Source organism: Rhamphochromis longiceps, linkage group LG8 (assembly GCF_057381845.1).
Source record: "Rhamphochromis longiceps isolate RC_006_pf linkage group LG8, R_longiceps_female_GT1.1, whole genome shotgun sequence".
NCBI classification, from domain to species: Eukaryota; Metazoa; Chordata; class Actinopteri; order Cichliformes; family Cichlidae; genus Rhamphochromis; species Rhamphochromis longiceps.
This window is the reverse complement of record NC_140564.1, coordinates 24,308,611-24,334,694: the sequence shown is the minus strand read 5'-3', so window position 1 is coordinate 24,334,694 and position 26,084 is coordinate 24,308,611. Positions and strand designations below refer to the sequence as shown.

The following is a 26,084-nucleotide window of genomic DNA, read 5'->3' as shown; positions in this document are numbered from 1 at the left end:
TACTTTTAGCATCTTTACTCTCTCTTTTCAATTACAATTAACATGAATGAGATGAATATATTTGATTTAAAGTGCCGTTCGAGTTTCCATATAATTATGCATTTCTCTTATCTTCCCTGATTATTTCTATTATTCTGAATTTTAATTAAGCCTCTAAAAATCCAAGAGCAAATCTCCTTTATGATGTTGCCTGGAATAAATTATTAAAGCCATTAATGCAAATATGTTTTTTCCTTGCAGGATGACTACATCAAAAACATGGAGGAGAATGTTGGTTCTGATGAAAGTAAGTCATAAAAACTGATTTTATCTGATTGGAAAGGATTGTCTTTGAAGAGCTGAGGATTGATGAGTGGTTTCATTTAAAGCCTATTGTCTATTTCAGCTTATGTGTATGGTAAAGTACAGCATTCAGAGACAATTTTCACAGCTCAATACTTCATATTGAAATAATGAAAAGCTAAGTGCTCTTTGCCTTTAGCCATCTCCTTTAGACAATGAAATGGTGCAGCACACGCTATCAAAGCACCAACTTCTTCTTTTAACTGCGACAGTTGTCTGAGGTCATCCAGCTCGTGGTGAGCGCTGGTGTGAGGTGTCAGAGATTGTGAAGGGTGAGAACACAGTTGCGATTCAGGAAAGGAGAGACCGAGCCTTCAGTCAGATCCATTAGTTTGAAAAGCCTGCTGTAATTGCTTTTGTTGCTGAGGGCTCAACTCAGAACTCCCACCAGGCTCCATTTTTCTCCGTGGGGTCTGTTCCTAGCTGAGAAAAGAACTTCAGCTGTGGAGGTGGAATAGACAATTTGAACATGAAGTTCAGTTGTGTAATGTTTCAGTTAAATGCTGTTTTGTTTTTTTCCTCATAAAAGACTCTTTTCCTCCGGAAAGATGTTATAATCTTTGATATTTCATAAGATCATTGGGGAATTGCACATTAGGGAAAACAGTGGTTGGAGACTACGGCACGTACAAAATTATTGAAATGAACTTGTGATCTCACTGCCTTTTAAATAGTTCCTTTAAAGGGGACCAAGTCTAAAACCTCTTGCTTTTTTCAAATTGACTTTGGTATGTCAAAATAGCAATAAAAAAGCAATAAGATGGAGTCTGTCTGCTATTAGTTCATGATTGGATGGGATCAAGTTAATAATTAATTACAAGCTCTTTGTTATATACGGAGATTAACTATGTAAATCGGGGGGGAAAAGCTGCACTGATTCATCCGAGTGTTTTGAAACTTTACTTACATTAATCTGATTTCTCTAAAAAATTTCAGGCAGAGATTATTTTTAAGCAATAAACAACATAAATGTGTAATATAGGCCATATTTCTAAGTCATATTTTTGAAGAATATTAAAGTGTTGCTCAGTAAACAGGTCATTTCTTGAAATTAATATGTCAAGGTTTATGATTCATTGATGTTTTGTCCAAATGTTACACTCTCAGAAATAGGGGTACCAAAGTGTACCAAAAAGGGTACAAATGCTTGTCGCTGGGGGTGTTCCTTTTTGAAGGACATTTCTGTACCCTTTAGGCTTGGTACATTTTTGTACCTTATGAAATTGTACCATCTGAAGTACAATCATGTACTTTCCTAAGACATAAATGTACCTTGAAACTATAGTACAGAAATGTTCCCTTGAAAAGGGTACAATAGGGTACCTATGAGGGTACCCCCCCAGCGACAACCTATTTCGTACCTAAAGAGACAAAAATGTACCCCCAATAGTCCAAAATATTTGGTTATTTAACCATTTATTTTCGATAATACAATCACATCAAAGCATTTAAACAACCACAGAAATACATCCTTGATTACATTCGTATATTGCCATAGGACATGTCAAGAAAAATACATTCATTTAAAAAAAAAAAAAAAAAAGTAAACAATCACATAAAGACATTAAACACCTGAACACAATGGAAAATGTGCTTGCAATCACGTCACACAGAATACCTCAAGGACACAAACAGCCTATCATCAACTAAATACGTGTCTAGAGCTTGAAAGTCTAATTCATTTCCTGGATTGAACAGGATCCAGTCATTGTCAACTGCCACTTGGTAAGCATGGAAATGACATTCATAAGTGCAAGGAAGTAACAGTTTCCCACACAATACCCAACAAGTATCAACATTCAAAATATACTTGATTTTAAGGAATATAGGTATGGCTTTAGTGTGTACATGGCCAACTACAAAAACATCCTCAAGTTCATATTTGACACTGCTGACAGATATAGCAGACACACACTGAAGCACTTTATCCTGAAAATGCACATCTGTAAAACTTTTGTTCATTTCCAGAGCATTCTGTAAGTCACCTGGCAGAGATGAAAATGGCACACTGACACTTGTGCTGAGTGAATGTTCAAAGTCAACAAGCAACTTATCTGAAGAAAACTCCCAGCACTGTTTCATTTGATGACGATTGTTAAGAGTTGCAGTGATGTTTACAAAGTTTTTGCATTTACTCGCTAGATTTTTGAAATATTGATGCTTGCTTTCATATCCCATACACCACAAAGGGCGAAGAGGACCATGCATCAAAATCAGCCTTGGGTAGTGAATAAGGTAGTGACACTTGGGTGGGGGCATATTTAATAGAGTTGGTTAAGTACCCTGGTGACACTTACTGGCAGGGGTTTGTCTCCCTGGTCTCCTATGTTGACAATGCAGTTCTGAAGAAAGACAAGTGTTTTCTTGAAGTATGCAGGGTAGGTCATGTTGAACACGAAGAAGGTGGAGAATGCTGAGATGTAGGCCTCATCCAGCGAGCGGCACGAGCAAACATCCACTCCTTCAACTGTTACAACACAGCGACACTGTCTTAAGAGGGCAGTTGTCCAACTCTTATCCTTCATTCGAATGGTTAGGTATGGACTCGTGGGAGTATTCTGCAGAAGAGGAAGAAAAACATTAGTATACAGTATGTTTAAGCAATATGTGCCAAGTGGATTTTCAACAGATTCCTCAAATTACCTTCTTTATTTGCTGCAAAACAAAACTGTCTATTCTGATAACCTGTAAACATGGCCCCTACTCCAAACAAAAAGCTTCTTGACCAATGACTGTTGTGGTAGTGTTTGATAAGCTGCTAAAGTTTGACATAATATTCAAGGGCAAAAGCAATCACCCCTGACAGTGACAGTACCTGTGAAGAAGAATTTTCCTAAGGGGACAATAAAGGTCTATCTATCTATATAAACACCAGACAAAACCCAAGAGCACAGCAGCACTGTGGATTAACAGCAGTGTTTCCCCTACATTAGCTTAGCTGTGATGCTGAACCGCAGCTGAATTCAGCTCCATGCCAACAAAACACCGAGAATGAAACTTGTGGCCAAAGGCTATGCATCATGCATTTACCTCTCCAAGGATGATGAAATCTTCTATCTTCTCCTTGAAGATGGATGGCAAGAGAAGTGCCCCCTTGAAGTCAATTCCTAGGTCATACAGATGCAAATGCACTTCATTAGATTTTGATAGCATGCAAATTCCCATTAACATGCTCTTCACATGACACTATGGTACATCAATTATCTTTGGAAGAGAGAGCAAATGAATTGTCACAAAATTTACTATTTGTATGAGGTCAAATTAGCACCTGTAATGTCTTCAGCCAGTGCATTCTCTCTTGCCTCCATGTAGACCTTCTTCAGTGGCAAATCCTTGGTCATTTGAAGAACAGCAGTGAAGTTTTTGCTAAAGCGGCGACAGATGTTGTCTTGGCAGGGATGCATTAAATCAACCTCATCCCACAACTGGAAATGAAAAGAGCAGAATAGACAAAAGAATGACATTTTACATTGAGGATTTAAACTTTTGACATGTTTAAAGACACAGACTGGAGATAAATGTAAAGTGCTTTAACCCTTGAACAAAAAATTCTAAAGCTAATAAACAGATTGATTAATCAGTTAGTACAGAAAATAATAATAATCAGATTTAGAGACAAAAAAAATCATTAGCTGTTTCCCCAATCATCTTAACAATTCTTGGGTTGCAGACAGTGTCCCTGCACAGAGCTTACAGCTCTCATATTCGAAAATCCCAAATCCCACTAAGTAGGTGAAATGGTACAAATGTGTACCTTCCATTGTTTAAAATCCCTTTGAGCGGGAAACAAGTTAGATGCGATAAATTTTGCTTAGAAAACATTTTTGTTAATAGCTATATTTACATACTAGCATGTTTTGAGAAATTATTGATTTTTTTACATTGTTGTACACGGTTACTGACTATTTATTGATAAAACACTGGAATACGGCGGGCAGACAGACGTTGAACATTCCACCAACAGTCTAAATAGTCCACATTTGTACCTTTCTTTGTTTAAAACTTAGCTAACTGCTAGCATTCACCCACGTTAAAGCTAGCTCTTCGGACTTTTGCTAACTCTACTGTAAAATTACACGTTGTAATTTTTATAAAAACACAAAATCACACCCGACTTACCTCTAAACCTTTGCGCCTCGTCGTCTGACACATCAACGCCTTCTTCCATCAACTTTTTAAGGAGCTCCTCCATCGATAACCCCCTGAGAGTCATTTTCTGTGTCAACGCTAGTCAGCGCGGAGGCGGAGCACTCATCGCTGCTGGCTTTTCAGCCTCTGGGATTAATGCGCGTTGCGAACTTGATACATGGAAATACAACATTGTGGTATTAATGCGCAGTTGTTTAGAAACAGTTATGCTGTCTTGGCGAACTATATTTGTAACTTACAAAATGTAGTCACCGTAACATAAAAATCTGCTTGACATTTTAACTTCCAAAGAACCTCGGTTTAACTTGATGTTGCAAATTCCATAAAAACCTCACAATTAATGAACAATTCTAGGATGTAGTAAAAGCAAAAAAGTAAATGGCCAAACATAACAGTAAAATGATTTCACGTTTTTGAAAGATTTAAAACATTAAAAAATTATAACTGGAACTTAAAATGGAAATGGACCAGTTTTTTTAACATCATTTGGTTGTGCCTGCATGTCATTGTGTGTTTTTTTTTTTAAAATATAATTTAACATAACTTACACAAAGGTAGGTTACAGATATTCTTTGCATCATAGGATAATTTACGTACAGAGGAGAGGACCAACAGATTTGATTATAACATGTAGCTTTTATGAGCACACTCACATCTCATATGAATTTTACAATTAACCAGGCCCATCCAGATTTTCCCATGCTGACCCATTACCACGTTCTGCCACTGTCACTGCAGTACAGGTCAAAATGGTACAGATTTGTACTTTATTTCAAATTGTACCTTTAAAGGGGCATTTCTGGACTTTTAAAGACCAGTATTGTACTTTTAAGGGAACATTTTAAAAAAATGTACCTATAGGTACAAAAATGTTCTTCTCTCGTACCTCTATTTCTGAGAGTGTATTCATTGTCAACCATAAGTCAACCATTGCTATGTCAGGTTGTATCTGCCTGACCTTTAAGTTTAAATCACAGCAGATTAGGTTCCTGTGCTTGTTTTAACAAAGCAGTCACTCTCATCTTAGCATACAGGAATCCCTTTAAGAAGGTCAGGGGAATAAAGTGCGGTATGAATCATTTCACAGGTCAGGGTATATGTGCACTAATCATACACGCGCTTGCTAATTAGCAGCTCCTAACAATGTGTTCTAGCTGCAAGGTGAGAGTGGGAGGTCGGTTGTAATGCCACACCCACGCTTCCTCTAAGGAAGAAGATGTGAGAAGAAGCAGCTGGAGATGTTATCCCAGTCATCTGTTCTTAGCCTACAACAAGGGGAATAACTAATGTAATCTCAAGAAAACGCCTCGCTTGCTGTAGTGCGGGCGACTTCTATTTGAATACCATTGATTTCATCCGCATCACAACTCCCTTTGGGACTAATTCTGCAGACTTAATTATTCAGAGCTCTCTTCATTGCAAATTCAACAAGACAGCAAAGAACTCCAAGAAGGTGTACCTGCAAGCCCTGGGTAGAGCAAAGGACCTAACCGGAGACTTTAGACACCTCTGGTGCCTTTTTAAGTGAGCCAATTGAGACATCAACTCAGCTCCACAGACTGCTCTTTATTCAAGGGCAGTTTTGAAACAATAAGCTGCCCACTCGCTGACTCTGATTTAACAGAGGAGCCTCATATTCAACCTTTATTTATGCTGAACAATTAGACTACTTTTGTCCCTTTACTGAAGCATTTTACTAATTAGATTAAGAAAAAAAAGAGAAAAAAAGGTGGCTGTGATTACACGTCAACGTGTACAACCTCAGGAAATTGTTCAAGCATAATGTGTTGTCAAAGAAAACTGAGGTGAACTTGTGGTTTGCATTCTGTGATAATCGTGAGAAAATAAACGTAGCTGCGAATTGCTCTAACTTGGCAATTAAAACTCAGAACATGAAAGAGTCTTCTAAAATGAACTTAAATGGAAATCCACCAAAACGGGACAGTCTCTCTTATGATTTACTGTTTCATGCTTTAAATGTCCGGCAGCCCAGTAACACACTCTCTGCAGATTTTATTTTTTCCCCAGAACCGCTAAGGTACTTTATTAAATGTAAAAGTAATGGATGATGACAGCTTTTGATTGATGAGCCTGTCCAACTGCAAGGCGCCATACTCGGTGAAGAATTCAGATGCGAGCGCAGACAACAGCGGCGACGCTAATCGTGGATAAGAAAGCAGCTGGAATGGTTTTGATTGCGGTGTAATAATAATAATAATAATCTCTGATAGATTGCACGGGGGCTCAGTGCAGTTGCGTCGCTTTTGTTGACATGATTATAGGAGGATTTAAAACCCATAATGGCTCTATCACATCCTGGCCCTGAACTGAATTCTCGATGCAGCATATTCTAAACAAAACGAGTAGAGCTGGAAAAGCTACTTGATCTTCACTGCAAATTAAATCTAGTGTTTAAATTTCATTTTTCACATGTGGGAGTTGTATATGAGCGCCGTATGACAGATGTGTGTGATTTTTTTTAGCTGCTGCTTCGAGGCAGTTACACAGCTAGATATATGCAAATTGTGCACAAGGGGAAATGCATTTTGCTCAGGTCAGTGCCATTTTTAAAGACATGACAATAAATAACAGGAGAACTACAAAAGGTTTTCATAAGGACTTGACATATGAGCGGGTTGCACATCATTATCTGAAACAATACCATTATCTTCCGGGCTGTGCTTCTGTAAGGAAATGCAGCGAAGTAGTGTGTGACACAGTTTTAGGTCATGGAAATCGTTCACCAAGTTCATTTGTTTCCTGGCAACCTTGTTTAAGATGAATCCACCAGCTACTTTAAAACTGCTAGAGTCAGCAGTTATATAGTAACAATGATTTTGTGAAATGTGACACTGTCATTGTAAATTTCCGCCTATTCCATCAGTATGTGGGGCATTTTAGCATCTATCAGATCTTTATGTTGTTTTGTAGCCTGCAACTCTGTTTTGCTTTGCTGTTACTGATGTTGTTTACCAGATGCCACAGCAGCCAGCTGTTCTCGGGAAAAAGGCTCTTTGTAAACCCTCGTTACATTATTTTTCATCAAATGGGAGGCGGACAAATTTGGCAATTAGCTGGTAAACATAGTGGAGCTCTAGGTGGCCAGACCTAAAAATTCAGCTGTTTCTCTCACAAATTGGTTGAGACCAAAAGGGACCTAAAAGACAAGTAAATATTGCACGACTCTGGGTGTGCTAATGTTGTGCTGTGTATGCTGGATGTGCAATTAACCTTCATCCTACCAACATATTTAACATACATGAGCTAACAACTGGGTGCCTGAGCACCCCAAGAATAATTTATTGCAAGAAGCAATATAATAGCAAAATTATAATAATAGCAAAACTTATTTTATGTTCAAATCCCTCATCTGTCTTTCTGTGTGAAGTTTGCATGTTCTCCCCTTCTATGCATGGATTCTCTCAGAATACTCTGGCTTTCTCTCACAGTCCAGAGGGGTTAGGTTAAGTAGTGATTCTAAATTGTCTGTTGGTATGAATGTGACCATGAATGGTTGTCTTGCTCTCTATGTTGGCCCTGTGATTTGTCCAGGGTGTACCTCACCTCTCGCCTTATGACACCTAGGTTAGGCTCCAGTGACCCCAATATAAAACAATTGAAATAAGAGATGCACTCTCCCCAGTGTGTCATGGATCTGCTTTGGTACCGCCATTACATGGCTGAACCCAAACTAATTCAAACTCTCCTTTTGATGTGTAGGAGTAGTCGGCTGTACTCTGAATCTCTTCCAAATGACCTCATCCTATCTTCTAAGGCTTAGCACAGACTCCCTACAGAGGAAACTTTCTTTCAGTCACTGCCCACAGCTCATGACCATATCTGAGGGTAGACACGTAGATTAGCCATTAAATAAACATATTTGCATTTATGCACAGCTCTCTTTTCACTGTAACAGGTTGGTACAGCATCTGAATCTCTCAGACAGCGGTTCTAGCCGGGGAGGTGATGCGATGCTTGAGCTGCGAAACATGGAAGACAGGGTGGACGACCTCTGTCTCTTGGTGGGGGGGATGAAAGCCATGACAAACTTAAAAGGGGGAGAGACTGGTAGAGGAAGAGGTAGCGTGAAGACATGGTGAGGATGGTGTTTAGACCGTTAACAGATGGAATACCAGTAACAAAATCAAGCTGGATGTGGGACCAGGGATGTCTCGGAATACGGAGGGGCTGAAGATGCCCTGCAGAAAGTTGGGTGGAGGCCTCGGTCCGGGCACAGACCTCACGAGCAGAAACAATCTCACGGACATCCGACCCACTGACTGCCACCAAAGGACACGTCGGAGGAGTTGGAGGGTCATATTTGGGTCAGGATGCCCCGAGAGCAGGGAGAAGCGTGCAAAGCCTCCTGATGACTTTGGGAGGGAACGACCAGCAGGAGTGGGAAAACTAACTGGAGAGCGCTTCCACCTTAGCGTTTTTGGAACCAGGACAATAGGCAAGATGAAAGTTGTAGGATTAAAAAAAAAGAGCCTAAAGAGCCTGTGTGGGATTGAGTTGCTTGGCTGTTTGAATGTGTATCAAATTCTGATGGTTGGTCCAAATTAGGAATGGTTCTTTTGCCCCAAGAAGCCAGTGCTGCCACTCCTCCAAGGCCCACTTGATGGCCAGCAGCTCCTGGTCCCTGACGCCATCTTGGTAGACCAGAGGAATCTTATAGAGAATGGACTCCGGAGCGGGCGTTCTGTGGGAAATTTTCTGCTCTTGGGAATGAGACAACAATACAGACAGCTGGGACTCCAGCCCAGGATTTGACAAGACAACAAGGAGATGTGGGGGCCATGTCGAAGAACTGCTGGAATTAACAACTGCTCCCCCAGAGAAGGGAGGAGACGGAGGAGCTGTAGATCTTTGGAGCTGGAAGGGTTTAAAATCTGAGTATATTGCACCCTTAACCCACAATCTATGGGGTATGCTTAGTAATTCTGTCCATAAATATTATGAACACAATCGAAAAAGAATCAAAACCCACCAAAACCCACTATGAACCAAACTTTTTACTGTTAATCTCAATCAAGCTCTTACTACGATTATACATGGATCAGAAATGACTAAAACCACATTACAGTCAGTTATATCACACAATTTGCAGGGCATGCTGCCATGTGACAGGAGGAGCAAACAGTTGCTATCCTCCTGTCTGTTTTTGGAATAAAGGTAACACTTTTTAAAGAAGATTTTCCAGCTGAGCAGTGAACAATCACAACAGCAGGTGGAGTTTTCCTCACTCCAAGGAGGGTCATTGCTGCTTGGTTTGGGGCTTGCAGTGTAGCAGAAACAGCTCTCCTTCCCATGTGTGGCATGACCAGGGTATGTCCCAGCTGGGGACAATTTATAAAAAACAACACACATTTTGAGATATGACAAAAGATAAACCTCTGTGGTCTACATGGAACCCAGTCGGTTAAGAAATCACACTAAATGGTAACATATTTATTTTTTTATAAGCTTGCTTCTGTTACCCCAAAGATTCCAAAAATACATTATTATATCTTTCATAAGCTTTTTTATAATTTTACAACTATCTAACTTGAAAATTCCTTCCTCTCTTTGCTAACATAAATCCTGTCACTTTTTCACAAACATGAGACTCTTATTAAGTCTCCTTCTGTTATATGGTTTGCAGGTGTAGTTTAGTAAAAAGAAAGTAGATCCTACACAAAACTGGTCATAACATGGCTGGTGACTTTTTTATTGTTCTTTTTTCTGGTTGTTGATGTGTTTTAGTTTTTTTTTTGTTTTTTTTTTATTATCCTGATCATGATTTCTCAAAATAAAACAAACAAAAAAAAAAAAAACAGGCATAGGTGCCAAATGTATGTGCCACTTATTTAGATTGTAAAAGAAAGGGAACATATCTCCAGAACTGAATAACTTAAAACAAAACAATCTAAATGGCAAAAATTGCACTGCAGGTCGAATGAAAGATATTTAGATATTCTGTGTGCACCTGTTCAACTGCTGGTTAGCGTAAATATCGAATCATCCAGTAACATGGCAGCAAATCAATGCATTCAGAGGAGAACTGCAAGACTGCTTTGAGCTGACATGTTTGAGCAGACTCAAATAGCCAATTGTTACAACTGAGGGATGCTGAAGGGGCTACTATTTGCGCCACACAATTTGTGTGTGTTTTCTAGTGGTTTTTGTTGTTTTTTTGGTATCTCCTACCAAACATTTAGCTGGTGCAATGCATAGTTCACTGCAAAGCCCATAGCTGTGGTTTCAGGTGCTTTCAGGTCATAGTGAATACTCAGATGCTGAGTGGGAACAGTTTATGGTATATTACACCAGTAAAACAAACCAAATTCTGCTTCCTGCCTCCATGAAAGTTTCCTGATAGTAACCACTCAGCAAATACACAGTGACAGATGATGTAAGACAAACCAGACAAAGCCTGGGGAAAACTTGAATGATGACTTGTGCTAAGGAGAGCTGATGTGACACATTGAGTCATACTGAAGATATTAGATAGCTTCGCTTTTTTTTCTTTATTGTCAAGAAATAGTCAAAATGATATATGGGGTGACAGATTGGGGTGAATTTTGTTGAGCTTTTATGTCCTAAATCAAAAGAGAGGCTGGAGACAAATGTACTATCAGCAGTAGAGTCTGTCTATTATTCAGCTGCTGGGGTTAAATAAAATGACAGAGCAGACTACCTGTTGGACCAGATGAAGCGAATAAAAGTCAAGTGGTCACAAAAAGTGTTATATGGAATGACGGAAAGTTTATGAGCTTTCGCTGCTGACAGAGTCTTGCTATCTGTCTTCGGGCTTCTCTGCTGAATATAAATGCTATGTCATGAATTTCCACTCAGCAGAAGAACAGTTTGGACAAATTGGTTTGTAATTCAGTTAAGACAAACAGCAAAAATAATACCAGCCCTATCCCACTTGTATTCATTTTCTTTTCTTTTTGGCTATTTACAAGTTGTTGCCCTTTGAAATGATAATGCATCTGGAATCCTGCTCTACTTTGAGGTTAGTTTTTGTTTTATCGACTTCTGTTGCTCGAGGGAGTTTTACAGAACGGCAGAGTCCAACAGCTAAAGTTCGGTGCAAATTAGGCAGCAGGAAACGATCCTACGCACAGCAGCAAATTTAACAGAATGACTCAAAAAGAAAACAGTAAAGGAGTTGCAATCCAGATCTCAACCTGATTGAAACACAGCGGCAGAACGTTAAGAGAGCTGAGCCTAAATGATCCCTGCAAACCTCATTGAATTGACACAATATAGTAAAGAAGAGTGGGCCTAAAACTCCCCAACAATGATATGAGAGTCTGATAAATACAGAACATCACTACTTCAAATTATTGCTGCTAAAGGTGGTTGTACGTAGAATCATGAGATGTACCTGGTTTTCAAAGGACCCTATGCAGTGTGAAAAACTCTTTTATATGACTGTATCTCCTGAAAAATAACAACAACAACAAAATAATAATAATAATAATAAGCCAATAGGACCAAACACATTTTCTCTGTAACAAAGCGTACATTGTGGAACAAAGGCCTGTGGAGGACAAGCTAGCACAAAAGTGCTGCCAGACTCTATTTTTTATTAACTACTGTCAGCAGCTTGGTCTCCTGCATGGTCTTATAGTACAAAAACACCACAGGCAGACAGTATTTCTAGATTCTCTGTGAGTTGTCTTGTCATCCACTGATTCTATAAAAGTACAATGTTCCCTCATACTTCCCTAGCATCTAAGTATTACCTAGTCGTGGGATTTGCAGGAATCTGGCTGGCAGCCACCTTGTATGTTGACCGTGTTGACTACAAAGCAGCTGCTCGAAGCTGACTCAGGATTTCACAACTTAAATTTCTCCTAGCGACTGCCGACTGCCGCTTGCCACTCTTAAATTTATCTGTGCCTTTGAGTTTTCCCAGCTCGCTCCGGCAAGGCGTTAAATGGACTGGGACGGTGTGACATCCACTTTCGGATGGCATTGACCATTGGCTGAGAAAGGTGGAGGACACAGTTCTATTTCCATCTCAGTCTATTAGAGGGAAGGAGACTGGCATCGAACAATTCAACTCCCTGAAGATAGAAGGAGACATTAAGGGAGACAGCGTGCGGAGGGGAAAGAGGATAGAAAGAATGGGAACGTGGAAGACAAAGATGGAGTGTGTATTTCTGTGTGAGAGAGAAAAGGCAAGCGGGGGAGAGACAGTGATAGGTTGACATGGGGGAAGTGAGATGTGACAAGCTGAGAGAAAGAGATGCTCAATCAGTGCTGTCAGGTTTTCTCGCAATCACAGACAGCCTGCAGTTGGAGACTGCAGGCTGTACTATTGATGATAGGCTGCCTAATGACAGCTAGGCGCCCAGTAGTGCTGACTAAATAATCAATGGACTCATTTGTTCACACTGGTGGAATATTTTTAAATACACATTTCATGATTTTTATTGTATACGCCTGTGTCAGAGAGAGGTTTGTGAGAATGGATCATTTGAAATGGCGCAAGAACACAGAACTTGATTAAAGCAGCTTTGTCTTTTTGTGGGGTTGCAGTGTTTGGTATAAATCTACTGAAGGCATGCTCCTTGTCAAAAGTAACAAAAACAGCCGGTAGCTCTCCATTTGTCTGCTGTAGGTGACCGAAATAGAGAATGAAACTGCAACACCTTAGGTGTGAACGACACCATTGGATTTTCACTCTTCGTGTTTTTGTGTTTGCAGCCCTGGACACCACCAAGGATCCATGCCAGAATGTGAAGTGCAGTCGCCATAAGGTGTGCATTGCTCAGGGCTACCAGAGGGCCATGTGTGTCAATCGCAAAAAACTGGAGCACAGGTAGGACGAGCTGCAGAGCTTCGATGCTTGTTTTTTTTTTTTTTTCAAACGTGTCGTAGATTTCCAAGTGGACAGGATGATGTCAGCAGTTAAAAGCACTAGAATTATCAGGTGAAGAGTTAATGAACAAAAAGTAGCTTTTATATAATGTTTGAAAAATTCATGGTTAAATAGGCCATCTACCAATCTTTTACTGTCTTACTCTGCATTGTTGCTGCTGATTTTGGACTTTCTTCCAATGTTCTCAGATTAAATTCTGTAGGTTTCGGTGTACATAGGTCATTTGTAAATCACTATCACCTTAATTTTATTGTCTTGAAAAAGGGCTATGTAAATAAAGCTTTAAGTATTGGCTAATTGATTGGCTAACAAATTTAAGAGGCTCTGTGAAGTGCCATGAGTGGAGCTTAAACTCTCCTGCTGAGCAAGCTCTAGTTAGAAATGGCTCAGGACTTCGGGAGGAAGATTCACACAAGAGAAAGTGACAGAATGTCCAGGAAGTGTATAAAGTTGAGTGAGAATATGTATTAATACTTGTAACGTCAACACTTTCTTGGTGGAAATGACTAAAACCTGGGCAGCTGGTGAGTGGGAGAAGAGATGAATAAGAGCAGGTTAAGAAAACAAGTTTTCAGCTGAGACTCACGTGTTGCTGGTATTTGAAAGAATTCTCAAGCCCACTGAAGGTACTTTTAAAAGTTGTTTTCATTGCCCACTGCAACACTGACATGTAGAAAACAATCTATGAGTTACAACTTTTAAATGGAAATAAACATCCTCTGTGTTGTTTAGCAAAAGTGTTTTTATTTTTATGTCTCAAACAGCTTTAATGACATTTATATTTTGCACTGCTTTAGAACAGGAAAGTCAAAACTGGCCTGGTAAGACTCCGGCCAATTGGATGACTTTGGAAAAGGAAGGCGGGCATACGTTTTGGAATTTTAACTGTGTTTTTATAGGTTTTTACAGCTTTTCTTACTGATAAAGACCTTCCCCGTGGCCAATTTCACTACAGTATAGAATGAATAGATAAACAAATGACGGAAAAGTTCGTTTTTCACTATCGATTATAGAAATTTATGGGATTGCTTTTTCTTGTACACTGCCTACAATGGAATATTTGGCTTATTTAGGCAATAAGCTATGAGAACTTTTAAAGTAATTTCACACATTTATTTCTTACAATTGAAGTTGTGCTGATAGATTATTTCAGTTACTACAGCAGCATTTCTTTATCATGAAGAAAAACTGAGACATTATGCTGAAATTGCATATTGAGATATCTCAAGGATTAAATGTGTAGTTTAAATATCTTTTACAAAAACAGAAAGGGGAGTTTCACTGGCCCAGATAAACGTGAGCACTATGTGGTCCTCAATGTGCTTTATGAAAGTCGCCATGGAGATAATACCAGAATATGAAGCAAAAGGAGAAAGATGGTTTGCGCTGAAGCTCTGAAATTAGAGATATTAGTAGATATGTTAAAGAAAAAATGGCAAGAGCTGATCTTTTAAATGGACCCGTGTTGTCCTTTTCTAAATCAGTACGAGATACTTTTGTCACATATTTCAGAGCACTATATGCTGCATATAATAATAGTCGTGACTTATCTTACATGCACATCTGACTGACAGAGCACGTAGCTGCAGTTGGTTAAACATTAGCCACTTGTATTTGTAATATTGCGTTATGGAGCTGAAAGACGAGATCTTTTAATCATTTTTTGTACCAGATACTTTGATCAAAAGCAGTCCTAGGGACAATTTTGTAATTTTGCCAATATAGTGATGTGTCAGTAGGGTTTATATTCTGATTTCAAATGTTGCCCTCTGCACAAAGACCCTTTAGTTGTCTGTGAGAAACAGCGAGAAGCATTTATCTGTTCTCTCACCCATTCATTCCACTTTCTCTGAAAAACAAATGAGCAGAGTTGGAGGCTGAAAAGAATTAATGGAGTGAATTATTACTACCTGCAAAGTCTATCTGCAGCGACAGGCATTTATCTTTTTCAATAAAGTGCTTCATTTACAGAGTCACTCCAGAGACGAGAGAGACTGTGTCGAATAATGGGTAATAAGCAGGAACGCAACCGCACTAAACCGTCCTAGCATCATTAAGTAGCAGCCGCAGAAGTCGTACAGCAGGCCCTGTGCTTGTGCCCGCCAAACATGAAGTCAATCAATGTGTGAGGGCAAAGCAACCGAGGGGGATTTCATGAACGGTGCATCCAAATATTAACAGGCACATTATGACTTTCTAGCAGTTATAATCAAAAGTGCCTTGTGGTGTTTTGTAGCTTGCAGGATGTATTAAATGAGACAGAGTTGTAATGAAAACAGCTTGTTACAGAAGATTTGTAGCTATGTGTTTGACCTGTACAAGCCGGCAAATATTATAGGGCCAATTCATCCAAATTAGAAAACATATTCACTCACTCTTTCAGATTTATAACATGTAGCTATACAGAAAATTTTCTGTTTCTTTTAACAAGGATCTCAGAAGTTTGCCCCTGAGCTTTCTGGAATGGAATTTGTTTTGTGTTGCTCACAACTTTGAGAAATTCCACCTAATGCATTCAGCAGCAGTTGCTGCTACATTACATTTCACACACTGTGAAGACTCTGTTGTCCAAGGAAGTTTAAATGCATTCAAACTTAATAGAAATAAGACATGAGGAAGAGGAATCTGCGGTTGCTGGCAATCCTTTTCCAATTTTCATCAAGCACCTAAATCAGATAAAAATGTAGTTGCTTGAAATGTTTTGTTCAAAAAGTAAATACCTCCAGTGAAATACTATGAAGAAGCCATACTTTGAGTTTAAAGCTACTTAACTTTTAGTTTAGCTGTAATTATATGATAGATAAAGTATCATACAGTAGAGGCTGACTAACTTATTGGCCACTACTGCCTCTTTGCTGATCTTTTTTATATGCATTTGTAGCAGCCGATAAATCAGAAGAAGAAACACCCTTCAACCTTGTTATGAGTTTGCCCACCAGGGGGCACTCTTGTTATAAAGCCACAAATACAACAACCAGCTGGTCCCAGCAGTCCAGTAGAGGATAAATGAGTAAATAAATAACCAGACTTAAAACATTTAAAAAAAAAATCTGTTTATATTTTGTGTGTCTGAAAGAAAAGTATTGGCTACTATATAGAAATATTGGATTTTAAACAGACATCTGGAATTCACCTCAAAACTGCTAGTCTTCGGTGATAGTTTATGATTGACTAAAAAGCGAATAGCTGTGAAAGTAATGGCATCAGCTTCAGCTGTAAGATTTTCTAAGAGCAACATGGCAGTCAAACAATCCAGAATTGGAACCGAGAGAATTGCCCCAGATCACTACTTCCAGAGTGAGGGAAAAGACTTTTTAATGCCTTACTTTTGGACAAACATGAAGATGTTTCTTTTATCTGATGTGCTTGCTGATTCTGTGTATGTGCATTTTTATGTCCTGACCAATGAAATTAAAGTAGATTTAGATAATGCTTTATAATATCTGCCCCAAAAAGTACTCAGATTTGTTTCAAGATGGTGAGATTTCTAGAAAGACTTTAATTTGATCCTCAGAATGTTAGCGTGCCATGCTAACATTTAGCTCCAACTACTCGGTTAGTGAGCTGTGGCTACTCCCAACTTGTGTTCTTAGAGTCAGAAATGGACGGATACCTCTGATATATTATTTTTTTGCGTTGGATTTCAGAGGCAAACAGTCAGGGCAGATGGAGGTGCACGAAGGCAGCTGCAAGCCTTGTCCTGTGGCAGCCTCCTCACCTGTGTGTGGCTCTGATGGACATAACTACGCTTCAGAGGTAAAAGCACCCACTCAACATAATTGCTTTATTTGTTTTTGATTTATTACCAAAAACACGTGACATCATTTTAAATAATGAGATGAGGCCAGTCAAGCGCTGTTTCCTGCTACACTGACATATACGTGGGTGAAGCAGGGCAGCACAATTCATCACTGTTAGCAGGAGGATGAGTGCAAAGGCACAATGTGGCCAAGTGATTAATGACTGACGTCGCTTTGAGCGCATCACTGTATACTGGCCAGTGCCAGGAAACTTTATTGATTTATGTATAGTTTTTAATTTTGACCTTGCATGAGAAGACAGCAAAAAAATGACAACTCAATTTTGCTGTGTTTCTCTAAGTGCAGTGTCTCATCTGAATGACCAATCTCTTTTCCTGCGGTCACCCCCATAAATATTTTAACTGCATCCTCCTCTCTCGCTCTGTCTGTCTGTTTCTCTCCTTACAGTGCAAGCTGGAGCAGCAGGCTTGCCTCACAGGCAAAGACCTGAGCGTCATGTGCTCCGGATTTTGCCCTTGCTCCACAGCCTCCGTTTCCATAACGAATGCTGACACAAAGCACGGCAAGTGTCTTTTCTTCACCTCCTTCGTGTTTGTGCATTTCAATTTTGGGAGCCAGCATCATCGCTGTCAATCTTCGTGAGTCAATAATTCAAAAAAGGCCACACACGCATTCTTCTTTATGGATAGGCCTCGCAGAACAGCTCAGCCCGATGCTTGCTCAATATTTGGCATCAATACTCACCAATTTCAGAGATTACTGTTAGCTGAAATCCCCCCCCCCCAACCCTGTGGTTAAACTGGTCTTTCAATCATGTACTAATTAATTATTTAGAGTGTACACTATCTATGATTGCAGCCAAACAGTATTGATTGTCTAGATTCTTGAGCATGTGAAAATGCCGATTGATCCAACGAATGAAATGTTACTCCTGCTTTTCGTCTGTAGTCTTGAGTGAGTGCTTAGCTACTGAGAGTGGATTTCTGTTGGATAGCAGCAATTTGCGGCCACAGAGTTAATTGCGAAATAATGTTTTCTTTGATTAGCACATCACGCACTTAAATAAATCACAGTGTGAAAATCCAGCTGTACAGCTCAACAACCACTCTACTGTGAGGAAAATCTGTCCCTTTAGTTCTGTTCACTGTAGGGGCATTATAAAGCAGTACTGAGTCTGTGCTTGCCTTTAGGGAAAGTGACTCAGGATGCTGTTAAGTGTCTGCCAGGATTTTGAATGTAGGAATTTCCTTTTTCCTCCTTCAGAGAGCTGCACTGGGCAGGACCTGGCAGACCTGGGTGACCGTCTGAGAGACTGGTTCCAACTCCTTCATGGAAATGCGAAGCAGAACAACTCTGGCAAGCCTGGAGCTGGCACCGCTTCAGGTTAGAAACGCACGAAACAGCTTTATTCTCTGCATCCTCCAAACTTACGACTCAATTGTGCAGACAGAAAGAAATCAAAGTAAAATGCTTTAATAACCAACAGCACTGGACAAGAGCCTGGTGGCCAGCTGCAAGGACTCCATCGGCTGGATGTTCTCGAAGCTGGACACCAACAACGATCTGTATCTTGACCACGCTGAGCTGGCGGCTATTAACCTGGACAAGTATGAGGTCTGCATCCGACCCTTCTTCAACTCCTGTGACAGCTACAAGGATGGGAAGGTCTCTACAGCAGAGTGGTGCCTCTGCTTCTGGAGAGAAAGTGAGCGGATTGATTTTCTCTGAAGAAGCACAGAGAGCGGAGTCTATTTTGAGTCAAAGCTCTAAACGGGTGAAATAAAAGCTAGGTTAATCAAAGGAAACACTGGGTATGCACTGAAGTGATGAAATGGGCTGCTCATGAATGCTATGAAGTGTGATACACAAAATCTGTTAAAAAACAGCATGATATTCTAAGTCAAGGATTAAGGATTAACACATTGAAATGTGGCCACATATTGGAAGGTGGTAAAATAAATGTATCATCAATCTGTGACATTGGGCGAGAGGTGGCATACACCGTGAACAGGTTTCTAGTTCATCACTGTGCCAACAGAGGAAAAGAGTCATTCACACTCACATCCACACTCATGGCCAACATTATTCTGGGAAATACTCTACAGAGTGTTCTGCTAAAAACAGACACACTTAGCATGTTGTAGTGGGGGAAAGCAAAGAGCTTTTCTTAATCCAGAGTTTGAATATTTTTGCACTTAAAAAACAATAACATTTAACATGGTGTTCTTTAACTTCATCTACATACTTTAAAGCACAAGGTCCTCTTCACTTTAGACTTTGTCAGTTTATAAGATGTGTTTGAATCTGTTTATTCATCACTAAACTGTAGACGGATCTAAGAAAACAAAACTCCCCATCATGATTGGCATATCTCCTGCTGTCCAATTTGGGACTGTTTTTGTCATGTGGTGTTTCTGTCTTTGACCAATTGAAGGTAATTCTTCATGCCTCCCTAAAGCTTGCCCACAAATGAGTTTTGTCTCTCTACCTTGTTAAAGAAAATGTATTCCTCACTTGGTTTAACCTCAAAACCCTTCTTTAGCTGTCAGTATCTCTCACTGCTGGTCACTACCATAAAATACAGACTGTATCTAAAAGATAGACATCTGTATTTTCTTTAATTGGCCAGCAGGGGGTGAGTCGTGTTGTTGTAAAAAGATCTGATTTTATTCTCTACAGGGTTCATGGGAATGAACCCTCAATTAATCATTTCAAGCCTTACTGAATACATCATTATGTTTATTTCCCATATGGAAAAGAAATAGTAAAAACTTATATGATTTACTCATGAAAGTGGCCACTTTCTCATTACTTTCATATATTGTTTTAGTAAGTATCCAAAACATACAAGTTTCATTTATGTAATTTTTCAAGGGATCTTATATCTGTTTTCACTCTTATATGCTTTTCATACAAGTTTCACACAAGACAGATACAAACTTTATAAGATTTATATATATCTTTTCCATATGGGTTTGTAAAGTACAATCTTCTTTATACTACAGTAGTAATTAATAACACATAGATATTATTTATAGAGCTGGACAAGGTTTTTTTTAACTATTTCTGTTTAGTCACAAACAGTCTGTACTGGTTTTGAGCCATTGCGCTCTGATCAGTAAGGTTTAATGAACATGTAATCACAGTAGACTCAATTAACGTGGAAAAACGGAGACATTTTTGTTAAAATTCCACTTATTAATATAAGTAAATATGCATTAATTTTCTTGCCTGGCCAGCTTGAGGTCAAACTGGGTTAAAAGAGTTTGACATTAATGAGGTGGTGTGCTCAGAAAATTTTTCGGAGCTTGAGGATCTTCATAGATGCTATCTCACACATAACCTTACCTTCAGCTACCCACACGTGCCCCATCTGACCTTTACTAAGCAACAGGATTTTTCTGGGACTACACTCATTTGCAGGCTGATTGACCCATCGATCAAGTGTTTAACCTGCAATATATTACTCTTTAAGCTGTTTTTTAAAAGCACAGCACATTTATATATTTTCTCCTTGCGGTGTGACTTGATAATAGAGTAAAGAAGATCTAATAATGCACCTAGTTTTGTGCAAACACAAGAGCAACTCTGTGAAGAAGTACAGAGAAAGGTTTATCAGATTGGGGGTCAATACAAAGTGTCTTCTTCTTTGTTTCCATTTCTGTCTGTTCTTGAGGTTCAGCTTGCTTTCTTGTCACTCTTGGGCTACATCCATATGTTCTTTCAGGCAAGTTCTTGACAATCGATCATCCTCAAGGGAATGAAATATAAGACTTCTTACGCAAATCGATATGGACAAAAAGTGTAATTATGAAGAGCATTGATTCAGATAAAGTTTAGGCAGAATACTTTTAGGTATTGTCTGTCATCACTTTTCTCATTTGATTCTCACAGAGCCGCCATGCCTTGCTGAGCTGGAGCGGATCCAAGTGCAGGAGGCAGCCAAAAAGAAGCCGGGTAAATACATTTTTCATTACAATACTGTGCTGTTAAATATATATTTGAAGGTTTTTAACCACTACGCTTGCATAGGAACATATGTTGAGCAGGATCTTGTTGCTCTTTTAACTCAGATCCTTTCAAAGACATACAGCTCAGCCATCAAGCTGGTGTGTGCCCTCAGATTGGCTTTGAGTCTCTTGGTGAACTTATGTAACAAAGCACTGGAAGCAGCAGGCAAGAAGCTGTAGAAGGCTCATTAAAGAGACCACAAGCACACGGCTAGGATTAGGCCCTATTCAGGCTGGGGGGGGGGGGGGGGGATTAGGGGGCAGCACTTGGCTTTGGGAGAGAGCAAGGCTGACACAGAGCAAGGCCGTCTGGCCCAGCAAGAAACACCACGACACAGGCTCTACATACTGCGTGCTCAACATACTGTACAACACAGCGGCTTTTCTTTCTTCAGCTCCAGACCTAGAGATTGGTTCTCCAATCCCTGAAGCCCACTCGTCTTACTTATTGTGATTGGGTTTTTTTTTCACAGAATTGGGGTGGGGAGGGTTGGAGCTTGTTAGAGAGCTTTGCTTTGGGTTTGACAAGTGTCCTGAGGGATGCTGAAACAGTGGAGCTCTGTCACAGAGGCTGTCACTATATTTTTATATGCCACTCTGGCAATAGAAGGAAACACACCACATCACCAAATCGTATCCACCAAACATATGTGTGTTTGTGTAAAACAAACAGGGAAAGTTTTCACTGTCTCCATGGCATTCTCTGCCAAAAAGCTGCCTCTCTATCCTAACTGATGGTCTTATCACAGGTTCACTAAAGCGTGCTGGCATTCTCGTTTGCTGCACTCATTTCCAGCATCAGTATCAGGCAGCTGTGTGTGTGCTCAGGGTATCAGTATTCAAGAAATGGCTGCGTGTTTGTATGTGTGGGTCTTTGCAGGGATGTACATTCCCAGCTGCGATGAGGACGGCTACTACAGGAAAGTGCAGTGCGACCAGAGCCGAGGGGAGTGCTGGTGCGCGGACCAGCACGGTGGAGAGATGATGGGCACCAGAATCCATGGCAACCCCAACTGTGGTAAGAGGATGGCAAACAAATACTTTCAATCTCCATCTCTTGAAGTCGTGTTTTGTTTAAATCCTTAAAGTTAGGTACTTATCGCAAGTAAGATGATTTTAGGCAGTTTCTAATGAAAATCAGCTTTATTCAAATAGATTTCTCAAGCCATTTTTATTTTATCTCTTTTTATTATTGGTAAACTTGAAATTTCACTTTTCATATTTAAGATTAGACAGGTTGTAATTTTCTCCTTACATTTCTATAGTTTTCCATTTGTTTTTACACGCTCTGAGCTCTCACTTGCAAACTTGAGAAGTTTTTACATTTTCTGCAGTGCAGGAATTAATTGCTTCGCTCATTCAATCCCTTTGTGGATTTTAGAGTCAGAAGAGCTGTACCAAATTATTAGTTTTGTGTCAGAGGAAGAAAAATAGTATCCAAGATACAGTCAGTACTGCTTGTTTTGTTTGATCAAAAGTCAAAATCCAAATAAAATCAGCTACCGACAAGAAAACAGGCAATTCAGCACTAATGGAAAACAGCTCTTCCTGCAGAAAAATACAGGTCAATTGGCTGGACCAGAACACTGTCCAGAGTATTAGAACAAATCTCTTGGATAGGTTTGATAAGAAAAATAAAGAAAATGCAGATTTATGTGTACTGAACCAAAGATACAACAGTTTCTGCTTGACGCATGAAAAAGTTTGGACAGGCGAATTGTTTATCACTACACTATCTTATAAGGGTCATGTATCACTGGTATTCAATCTATTAACAACAAATATGGTAGGAGCATATTTGAATCCTGGCAGGCGGGGGTGTTCATCAGTTCTTTTTATTGAGTGAAAATATGATATATATGCATTGTATGGAGAGTCTTATTTACCATCTTAATCATGCCGTAGTAAAAGAGTGGAGTGATTTCTGCTGCAACTGAGGACTAGAAGCAACATTTTCTCTCATTCTATTTGGCAGACCAAGCAGTGACTAAAATATGGCATTTGGGCCAGATCATCAGGACTGAGCTCTATGATGGTGATTCTGTGTAGCTCCAGTGTTGTACGCAGAAGCAAATGTGCTTTCAAACTTGTTTTGCATGTCTACAGATGATTTTTTTTATCTTTCCCCTACTCCAGATTATACTGATTATTTGTTATGCTTTTAAAGTAAAACACAATAAGCCAATAAGATAGACAGGTGCACTCCAAACATTTATGACTGGTTATTTATGTGGCAATTAATAGATTCTAAAACTATAGCTAAAATGGTTTTAACTAAGCCTACAGCAAGGCCTTGAATATAATTTCCATATACATGAGTCCACTAGGTTCTGCTTTGGTCTGAGTGATGTTTCATCATCAGATGGAGAGCTTTAGTGTCCTTGATGTGTCTGCATGCTTGCCAATTTTCTGTGATCATGCAGACTTACCCAGAGAGACTTTACATTACAATGCACCAATTGTGAATATGCCCCAGGCGGCAGACTTCAGAGACATATAACAGGAATGACTACTCGGCCATCAAGTCTCCAGCTGTCTGTGTTCGTGTATGCAAGAGAGTAAAAATCAAAGCTTTAGTGACATAAAATATTGTTCTTATTTCAGGAAATAAGTCCTGTTTGTGTTGTCGTGTCTGTGTGGTTCTTGTTTTTTTAATTTCTTTCTGAAATTAAGTTGATCTGATCCACTTTTTACAGATGAAGTGATGGGATATTCTGGAGATTTTGGAAGTGGAGTGGGATGGGAAGATGAGGAGGAGAAGGAGGCGGAGGACAACGGGGAGGAGGCAGAAGAGGAGGAAGAGGAGGAAGGTGAGGCAGATGATGGAGGATACATCTGGTAGAACTGTGTGACCCCTATATGGAGAGCATGGCTGCTGGCCTGAAAATCTACAGAGACGGCTCTCTCCTAAAAGCTAAAATTTATGGGGTTCGTGCTCGGGAGGTACGGGATTGTCCTGGTGGGATGTGTAGTGCTTGGCAGGTCCAGTGATGAAACGATGACCAGTTTTTTTTTTGTCTTAGATATGTGTAATTGCTTCATTCTATTCTCTGTTTTTTGAGCAACAGAGCTTTTTTGGTTTGTTTTGCTGTCCTGAAAACCAGGACCCACTGACTACTGCACCATTGGTAGCTGAAGTCCATCAGAATTCCTATCTTGTTCAAGCGCCATCTATGCATATAGAGATTACCAGTAATTTTGTATTGTGTAAACTGTTGCTTGAGTATTAGAGTTGTTGTCCCACTGGAATGACTAGAGATCATTAAACAAACAGTTTGACATTTTGGGAAATAAGCTTATTTATGGGTTTTTTTGCAGAGGTTAGATGAGAAGCTCATTATCACAGGAATAAAGACCAGGGGAAGACAGTTGCTTTGATCTTTCTGTATAGAAAAAGAAACAGCCAAACATTTAACATTCATCCTAATAGCCTAGCAGGGAGCTGGACTCAATCCCAGCCATCTAAAGGGGTCTCCAGTACATCACAAGACCAAAAAAGTTAACATTTATATCAAGTTTGTTTGAACCTTATTTTAAAAAGCGCTAGGGGAAGAAACAGTCTGACACATCATTTTCTTTTTCCCACTTTGTCTACAAATGAAAATGTGATAATTACTTACCTTAAAAAATGCTAATGCCTGGGTCAGGATACCTTTAAAAGTAGCTACACTAGCTGATCCTGTCTGACATGAAACAATCTGACAAATGGACCAGTAGTGATCACATTAAGAGAATTATAGATCTGCTTCTCCCAGTAGCTCTACATCTGTTTTGGTTCCTTCTCACCACTCTCATGACACCATTTCCTGTCTCCGAGACACCTGAAAAGCAGGCACTACCTCCTGATCAGCACCAAACAGCAGATATACACATTTACTGTAGCAGCTGGTGATAACAGTGGAGCATTTAGCAGCTAAAGGACCAGATATTTCCCTTAGGAGTTGGTAGATCAAAATCACACAGTTACTAAAGCAGAGTAAATACTGGATTTACATTTGCCAGAAGATAGTCATGAATGTGATAAACGCTAATATTCTATCATTGGTTATGTAAATAAGTTCACTATGTCAGCTGTGCCCACAGCTTGTTTCCTCTGCCTCGGATGGCTAAACAATTTCACAGTAATTCTGATCTCCAACTTGCCTATTTAATGCTTTTTAAGTTTGCTTTCCAAAATGTCAAACTTTTCCTTCGAAGCAGCTCAGCACAATGTAGTTATGTATTTCCAAACTGATTATGTATATAAATCAAGTGAATCAACTGTGACAGAAGCTTAGAGGATTTCAGGTCACTATGGTTTCAAACTATTTTTGTGAAGGTCAAAGCAGTTTTTAAATTGTACATGTTTTACTATTTAAGTGGATGCACAGAACTATATACAGTACCTTTATTCCCAGATGGATTATTGAAAACCTTAAGAATGTACTTTAATGACCCAAACGTCACCCACAGTAGAAACCACTAGTCGCTGTCCTCTGCTGACTCTGAAATCATGTCAAAGAATGTGACACAGATATTTGTTTTCTTTGCAACTTGAAATACTGTATTTTGTGTTTCTAAAAGGAAGTGTGCATTACTTGAAGTTCTGTGTGTATACTTGAATTTACACTGTATTTTTTTTTTCTATGAAAATATTGTTGCCATGTCTTCATTCTTGCTATCGATAGGCCACACATTTGTTTGTTTTTAGTATTGCATGTTAGTAAATAAGAATTTAATTCTTGGCTGAGCACTTTACTAATAAAGGCAATGGAGCCAAGTCGTATGTTGACTTTTATTCTTACACAGTATATCACAGATTAAAATGACCACTTAGAGACGGATGTGTTAGGAATCGTAGTGACGGTGGCACCGAGTCACACGCTGTCTTTCACTATATTTGATTGTGAGTATTTTTAGATGATCCTGCAAGACATGCAAAGAAAACTGTGCTCAGGTGCCTGT

At 39.5% G+C, this 26,084-nt stretch overlaps 2 protein-coding genes across 2 annotated transcripts; one reads left to right on the top strand and one right to left on the bottom strand.

Annotated features, from left to right (window-relative positions):
- The first annotated feature begins 244 nt into the window (after positions 1–244).
- On the top strand, positions 245–25,890 carry LOC146663736 (testican-2). The gene is made up of 9 exons (XM_085416633.1): positions 245–286; positions 13,195–13,309; positions 17,017–17,125; positions 17,578–17,692; positions 18,394–18,513; positions 18,617–18,835; positions 21,025–21,087; positions 22,021–22,158; positions 23,837–25,890. Exons 1-9 carry the CDS (start codon positions 259–261, stop codon positions 23,980–23,982), a joined length of 1,053 nt encoding a protein of 350 aa, XP_085272759.1. The 5' UTR covers positions 245–258; the 3' UTR covers positions 23,983–25,890.
- Positions 1,670–4,802, bottom strand: LOC146663737 (uncharacterized). Its single transcript, XM_085416634.1, has 4 exons — positions 4,462–4,802; positions 3,611–3,767; positions 3,373–3,449; positions 1,670–2,900 (listed from the first exon to the last, which is right to left on the bottom strand). Exons 1-4 carry the CDS (start codon positions 4,492–4,494, stop codon positions 2,604–2,606), a joined length of 564 nt encoding a protein of 187 aa, XP_085272760.1. The 5' UTR covers positions 4,495–4,802; the 3' UTR covers positions 1,670–2,603.
- Positions 25,891–26,084: the final 194 nt, after the last annotated feature.